Here is a 7,874-nt window from a genome sequence, read left to right on the forward strand (position 1 = left end):
AAGACCCCGTACTCAGTGAGGAGTGATTATTTTTGGCTAGTTGTAAAACAAAATGTAGTCTATATACTCTGTAACAAATAGTACTACATCTATAACAATTTCAGATGCTAAAGGAAATAATCTCATGATAAGTCATCAATTGAGAAGATAGAGCAGATACATCGCAACAACTTTAAATAACCAAAGAAAGGAAATAAATAGTGGAATAAATAGTTTATCTCAATGGTGGCCTTTGGGTTTCAGCATCAGTTTACAAAAAGCATAAATTTCTCCATTGTCATTCGGTCAGGATTGGTTACAAAAGCAGTTAAAAAGCTGTCAACTTGTCACTAGATAGGAATCTGAAAGATTAACATGGATACACATTAAACCACCAATGCAATGATTTCTAACACACATAATCCATTTCCTATAAACAGAAATTGTCATTCAGTTTCCAAGAAAAAGAGAAACAAAAGCAAGGTAACTTGGTTTTTTGCTGCATAAGCCCCATTGTTGATAGATACTATGGGATCCCTAGCAAGTTTTGGTGCACCCCCTCAAAGAATTTACCAATTAAGTCAGCTCAAATTCACAGACAATCCATTCGTATGCATTACAAGCAAACAACAAATCAGCATTGCTAGTTAAGGAGGAAGGATTGAGGAGGAGAGAAATCCCACAAGACCACTCTTAAGCCCTGACATCTGGAAAATGTGGAAACATATAATACTTAAACATTTTCATGTCTTGGACTGATTTAACAAGTCAATTCAAGGACAAAAACATGGCAATTTCATAAGATCAGTATACACGAAGAAGATGATACTTGTAGAAGAAGGAAAACTGGGAAAACTAAGGAAAAAATGAATCAGGATTGATTAGAAGTCTTAAATAATAAGTAGTGCCCATTTTAAATCTTTTCTATAGAAAAAGGCAGCACCCAAGTACAGGATTGCTTAGCTCCCCTAATTTGAGGCACAATTCCATAATATATGCCTACTTTGACTTCTAGAAGTTCTGAGAGAGAAATAAAATCAAGCAAGTTCATTAGCTACCATTTCCTTTTTTGAAAATGACAGTTAACTAAAAAATAATGCTACTGGTTAGGTTTCTTAATAAATTCACCAAAATTACAGCTTGAACCTCATAAGACCGTAGAGTTCCAAATATTGAATAATTTTGTAACACAACAATCTCCAAACAAAAGTTCGCAATGAAATATTTAGAGTACATATGCAACAAATGCAAGGCAGAAACAACAACAGAAGCAATAAAAATGATCATATATGAAGTTCCCCCTCCCCTCATCTAACATACTGATAATAATAATGTATAAGGCGGTTCCCATTTGCGAATTTGCCAATCCCAAAGACAACTAAACTCCCACTCTACAAAAGATCAAGCACAGTCTACGTTGTCGAACCAACAATCAAATCAACCTCTATACAAGTTATGCAAGAGAATAGTCCTTCGGTCAGTTTGGTTTTGAATACCCAAATTACCTCCTCAGTTATTAATAATTTGACAACAGTTAGCTATCATCTAGATATTGTTGCATAGGGGGTCAAATTAAGATATAGGGTAGTAAAGACTAAATAGGAAATGTGAGAACATAAGAGCTCAACCTAAACTAAATTGCATTGCATAACTACTCAACTAAGTCAGAACAAAATGTCATCCAAGAAATTACAATAGTTTTACATTCAGTGAGAGAAAGTGATAAATATAAAGAGGAGAAGTTAAAATCATAATAGAATGGTCACGAAGTAGCAGTTGAATAATAGTAAAATAACCAGAAAAAATCTTACTAAAACAGCGAGACGAAAACAATACAATGACCGATTCAAAGAAATTTCTCAGATTGCATCCATGATTGGAGTGCCACCTCTTTCTATCTCCAATTTAATTTCTGACTTACAATATCATCTAACAAAGTTTCTAGATAAAGGAACCGAGTCATAACCTGTATTGAAATTAATCACTCTGGAGTCGGTTATACTGGATGCAACAAGAGTCCCGATCACTTCATCTTCTGTCATCACTATGATTTTTTCAACTTACATGAACTTAGACTTGTCTTTCTCTTTTTCCCTCATGTTTAAATTCTTGAATGTACATCACCAGAACCCTTATTAGGTAAAACACTGAACTAGTATTGGCACTGCTGAAGGTTTGGCATATCTTCACTAAAGTGCAACTACAAGAATTATCCACAGAGACATAAAAGCATAAGTTACAGCAAAAATTGCTTATTTTGGGTTGGCCATGATTTCTGAAGAAGATAAAAGCCACGTCAGTACTTCCATTGCAGGCACACTATAAGTAATTCAAAGTTATATAATCAGGTACAGCGATAACTCCCAGCTCCCTCTGTCTAGAATTAAAAGCCATATGCTACTGTATGAAGTTCGGAAAATACTGTCACATTTTCTAAAATAATATTGGTTTATGATTGGATTTCTTGTATTCAGAATAAGTGACAAGAAGAGGATAACGCAAGCAACTAACAATAGTGGTTTTGTAAAACAGGATATCCTTAATTACGAGGGGTTAGGGAGAAATGACTGCTAGTTCCGGGAAGAGGAGTAGTTCTTTCATGTCTATGCTTAAAGCTCGTATTTGAAAAAGTAGATATTACATCACAATTTATTGGGGGGGTATATTGCCCCAGATTCCCAGAGAGTATCTATCACACATATAGCTAACAGAGACAACATATGTTTACAGCTTCTGGTGCTTGCTTCTGTTAAAGATAGTCAAGGAATGCAAAATAACACGCAAAGAACTGAAGATTACTCTAAAAGCTTAATAGCAAGCGTGAGTTACTGAGTCCCTACTTCTCCTTACAGTCCTAAGCCTGAAAGTACCCAATTCAATTTCAGATACTAAGATGTCGACTTATTATATTGATATGAATAACGAAGAAATTCAGTATGCAAATTAGAAGCGTAAAAGAGGAAAATTATTGAAATAAACCTTAGTTGCGATTATTGCAAATATCGAAACCCCTAACCTAATAAATTTTAAATACAGATCTTCACATTATGCACCGAGGCATCAAAAATTAGATTTAACCAATTAAAAACAACATAACATCATAGATCTACACTATATACCGAAATGCGGCATCAAAAGTTCAAATTGAACGATTTCAACACTCATAACATCAATTTTTCGCAATAACAACATAAAATTAAGAAAAAAAGAAAGCAGAAACGATAGATCTAGAGAGAAGAAGAGAGGTTATACCTGAATACCATGCTCGAGACAGTAAAGCTACCAACAAGAATTTTCGACCTGGATATCAGCTTGACCGATGTGGATTGAAATTCCTTCATTTTCGCTTGAAATTTTTAGATGTAACACGAAGATAAAATGTTGAAAGAGGAGAGAGAAAGAGAACGAAATCGAGGGCTTTTATGAAGACACCTTCTTTGAAGAGAATGAGGGAGAGGGAGAGAAGATATACCTTCCATGGAAAGGGGCGGATGGTTTGAGGAGTTTTGAACCGGGAGCGAGGAGAGGGGAGAGGAGAGAGAAATGATTCTTTCACGCTAACAGAAGAAATGAGGAGGAGAGAGAATTAAAAGTTGGAGTATATGCGATTATTATTTGTTACAGCGAACCTTTAATGCCCCCTTCAACAATTGATATTGAAGCGAACAACAAAAATGTTCGCTTCAACAACTCTTTATAATGTTTGACCCGCGTTGACCGATTGGTTGTTGAAGCGTATTTCTCTATGCCCCCTTCAACAAGGGGGCTGCAATAAAGATTTTTTCTACTAGTGGGCCGAAACTGCAGACGACCTTTATGGGTTCCAAATGGATGAAGCAATCCAGTTCATCGAAGACTATGATCCAGCATTCCTAGACCCGCGCGCATCCCGAGTCGTCCCTAGAATGCTGTTAGCTCAAGGTTATTTCCCAGGAACCCCATTGGGCATAAGGAAGAAGGAATACACATTCCATCCTTTACCCACCAAATCTACTCCCTTTGGCTTAGGCTATGAACCAACGGAGGAAGATATTGATGACCGCCTGTCTGGGCTACGCCTTAACAAGGCCAAACAAACCACCCTCCTTCCCCCGTATCAAAGGACCCTTAACGGGATGTTCGTACGGGAAGGAGAAGAGCACCCATGCTGTGATTTCCCTGAACCCTTCGTTCAGGACGGCTTGCTAAAACCCGGATTTGAAATTTTCCATGACTGCCACACCTTGGATGAGGCACCCCACCTCACCAAGACCAAAACAGCTGAAATATTGGACAACTAGGCTCTATGGATATTGTTTAACGAATCGAGGCCTATGGAGGACGAGACTGTGATGACTACCCTAGCTTTACAAGATGAAGGTTTCGACCCAACCCGGTTAATAGCTCCTGCATCAACACTAGAAGAGATCGAGAACGGATGGGTGAAGACATATCAGTGGGTCAACGCAAAAGGAATAGAATTCAAGATGAGTACCGATGAAGGACCAAAGTTTTACGAGACTAAACCCAAGGCTTGAGCCATATAAAGAACCATAGTAAAAAGCGCCTAGTAGTTCTTTAGATTGGTAGAAAAAAAAATAAAGGCTTTAGATGGTCCTAAGACCCCTTAGAATATAGGTTAATTTTATTTCAGTGTGTTTTGCTTACTTTCCAAATTAATAAAGGCGTAATATTCCTCCTAAAAACTTTATTTCTAACACTAAATGAGCACCAAACGTACTTGCAAAGAGGCGGTCCACTCTAGGCCCAATAAACAAGGCCCACTCGGTCTTGAATCGCGACATCGGAATTCATCAAACCCTAAAATGAACCACATTATCATATTACCAAAACGTAAGGGTCTAACCCATGCAACCCAAAGAAAGCAAAAGAAACCATGCAAATGTTGCTCAAGAAAAAAACTCATAAAAATAAACGCCGCCCCCGGCATCAACACGCACCTCAGCCCACTCAAAAGCCCATACAAAGATCTTCATATCTTCCGCACCCTAACTCCATTTTCAAAGCCTTTTCGAGTCACGAATAGAAAAAATTAATCCGGACAAAAATGCGTCTCACGCTAACAGTCAAAAAAGCCTCCGAAATAGCCTCAAAATTGATTTTAATACGAGTAAAAAGCAAAGCACAAAACGAAGAAAAAAAGAAATAAATGCAAGAACATGTGAAGCAAAGCGTCAAAAACGACCGCCCAGAAATCATTTTCAGCGCCCAGGGCTGGGCGCCAAAATCTTTGACGCCCCAGCCTGGGCGTTGAAACTCTCTGCTTGCCTAACTTATTTTCAGAAGTGCTCGTCATCTTATCCGCACATAACGGAAAAATAACGAACACTTGGGGGGTACAGCACGTATCCAGATATGCGTACCAAAAAATATAACCGTACAAAAAAAAACAATGGAATTTGACCTTTATATGCGGCTTACGGCAAAAAAAAAATTAAAAAAAAAAAAAAAAAAACAGCAGACGAAATTAATGATGTACTTCACTCATTTGACCGATTAAATAATATGTTTCCACCTCAGGGCATATCTATTAAAATCCGGCATCCTAGAATTTATTCTAGCTAGAACTACGCGCGACCTGATTCTAACAAAGATACGTAGGCAATCCTATTTATGGATTCGGTCCAATTAAATAGCAAAATATATATACATTGTGCAAAAATGTTAGACATATATAAAATATAAAAAAAAGGGGGAGAAGCAAAAACGAAAGTAAAAAATAAAATACGCCTTTATTAAAAAATAATAAGAAGGAAAACAAAAGTTCTAAAAGGGAAAAAACAAACACAACTGGAATAAACAAAGGGCACCTACACCCTAGCAGGAACTACACTACTCTAGCTCTTCCGGATCATCAAATAAAGTCTTGTAGAGGGCAAGGTTTGCAGGATCCACCCCCACAGTCTTCTGCGCTGCCCCTATATCAATCTCCATAAGGACCGGCTCCTGGACACTAACTTCCAAAGATGCCAAGACTTCAGAAACATTCTCAGTTATAGCCCGCTCAGCCTCAAGGGCACAGACAATGGTGGGAGAAGGATCATCAACATCAACTAGATTAGTCACTGTTTCTACAGACGGCTGAGCCTTCCTAACCCATACATTGTTCCGGCGACGATCTCCGCGAGAGCTTGCATTTCTTTTAGCAACGGCAGGCCCCTTCATGTTAGGCATCTTCTTAGGCCTAGAACTGGAACGGGGAGGAACTTCATTTCGCTTTCGATCAGGACGAGCTTTCACAGTCTTAATACCATGGGTGCGAAGATTGGCAGAATCACGGCCCTCATATCTAACCCGAATACGAGGTATCAAAAGCTCAGCCGACTCCCCATTTCGAGCCTCGGTCCTCACAGCTTTATCATCGGAGCTCATCCACAACTTGTAGTTTTCAGAAAGACCCACAAAGCCATTTGTAGCTACGGCCCAACGCGGGAGACCATCATAACACTTAGCCCACGCTTGAACCCGTGCTTGTGAAAAGGCCGCTACTTTAGGTGGTACTGTATCAGAAAAGGGGATAGTCTGCCTTAAGCCGTATTGGCGCATGACTCGGTAAGGAAAGATATAAATGGGACGGGATAGCCCCAACAAAGAAACATAAACCGATACATCAGAACCCCCCGTCATAGTAGTCAAACCCCACCACGGTACCACCCATTTAATAGAACAGATACCATGAGTAAAAAAGGAGGCCCACTCGGCCTCGTCCTGGCCTCGGTGCAAACACTTCCGGTTACCCAAGGCTATAGGGCGATAATGTTTAGGATCGGCAGGAATTTCTAAGAGCCTAAGTCGTTCCATGAGCCAAATCTGCAAAAAACGGGTACGATCAGATCAAAAAATAATAAGTAAACAAACGAAGCCTGGGGCGCAGTTTCAACGCCCAGGACCAGGCGCCGAAAATTCTGACGCCCAGCCCTGGGCGCTGAAACTCAGCTCCAGGCAGGACGAGTAAAAAAGAATGCAAAAAAAACATGCGCAAGGAAAAGATCGATTACCTGCAGCAATAGGGGGCTCCCCTTAAAATATTCAGATTTGGCATCCTTCTTCAGTTCATCCGCACTCAGCAAAGTCTCGGCAACAACCAACGGCATAATAGAATAGCAACTTTCCATCTGGCTAATCAAGGGGATCAACCTTATGTCACCGAACTCACCATTGTTATTCGACAGCAAATAATGATTCAACAAGCAAAATATAAGGGCTCGAATGTTCAATTTTTGTTCGGTTATATTTTTACTAGGTCTAAAGTGATGTTTTACAAGCTTTGCCAAATTAACCTCATCACCTACAACAATCTCAGCAAGCATGTTAGCATCTAGTCCTAGGAAAGCCCCTATGGTTGTTTTATCCTCTTCAATGGTGCCAGGGGTGGCAGGAGTAGCATTAGTAGGATAACCGAGGATCGCGGCAAATTCATCTGGCAAAGGACATATTTCGTCGCCCCGAAAGACAAAAACATGATGATCGGAATCCCAAAAGCTTAGGGCTGCATGCAGAAAGTTATAATCAATATTAATTTGTTGTAAGCCTAAAAGTGCCTCTAAGTGGTATTCTTTCAACAAAGCCTTTTCTGTAGGAGTAAGGGCTCGTAGCCAGCGCCTAATAGCTCGTTGGAGTGAGAAGGGAGGAATCGACATGACAAAATCAAGGAGAGATTAAGACTAAGCAACTGCAAGAGAGAAGAAAATTGAGAGTGATAGAAAATAGGGACGTATCTAGCCCCTATATATAGCTGAAGACATCAAGTGACATCCTGATCTCATTCGGAAACGCGTTAAGAAATCTGAAAACCAAAAATCGCCAGGAGAGGACTTTCAGCGCCCACGGCTGGGCGCCGAAATAATTAACGCCCTGCCTTGGGCGCTGAATATGCAGCCCAAGGCCCAGATTTC

The 7,874-nt window shown here is 39.6% G+C and overlaps 1 protein-coding gene across 1 annotated transcript; it reads right to left on the bottom strand.

Annotated features, from left to right (window-relative positions):
- Window positions 1–4,948: 4,948 nt before the first annotated feature.
- Window positions 4,949–7,062, bottom strand: LOC130462520 (uncharacterized). Its single transcript, XM_056830922.1, has 2 exons — window positions 6,978–7,062; window positions 4,949–6,789 (listed from the first exon to the last, which is right to left on the bottom strand). Exon 2 carries the CDS (start codon window positions 6,778–6,780, stop codon window positions 5,812–5,814), a length of 969 nt encoding a protein of 322 aa, XP_056686900.1. The 5' UTR covers window positions 6,781–6,789; window positions 6,978–7,062; the 3' UTR covers window positions 4,949–5,811.
- Between the last annotated feature and the right edge of the window lie 812 nt (window positions 7,063–7,874).

This window comes from Spinacia oleracea, chromosome 6 (assembly GCF_020520425.1).
Source record: "Spinacia oleracea cultivar Varoflay chromosome 6, BTI_SOV_V1, whole genome shotgun sequence".
NCBI lineage: Eukaryota > Viridiplantae > Streptophyta > Magnoliopsida > Caryophyllales > Amaranthaceae > Spinacia > Spinacia oleracea.

What these genes read in the sequence shown, in the direction of transcription:
- LOC130462520 (XM_056830922.1), bottom strand. Translation starts at nt 6,780, where the DNA reads ATGGAACGACTTAGGCTCTTAGAAATTCCTGCCGATCCTAAACATTAT.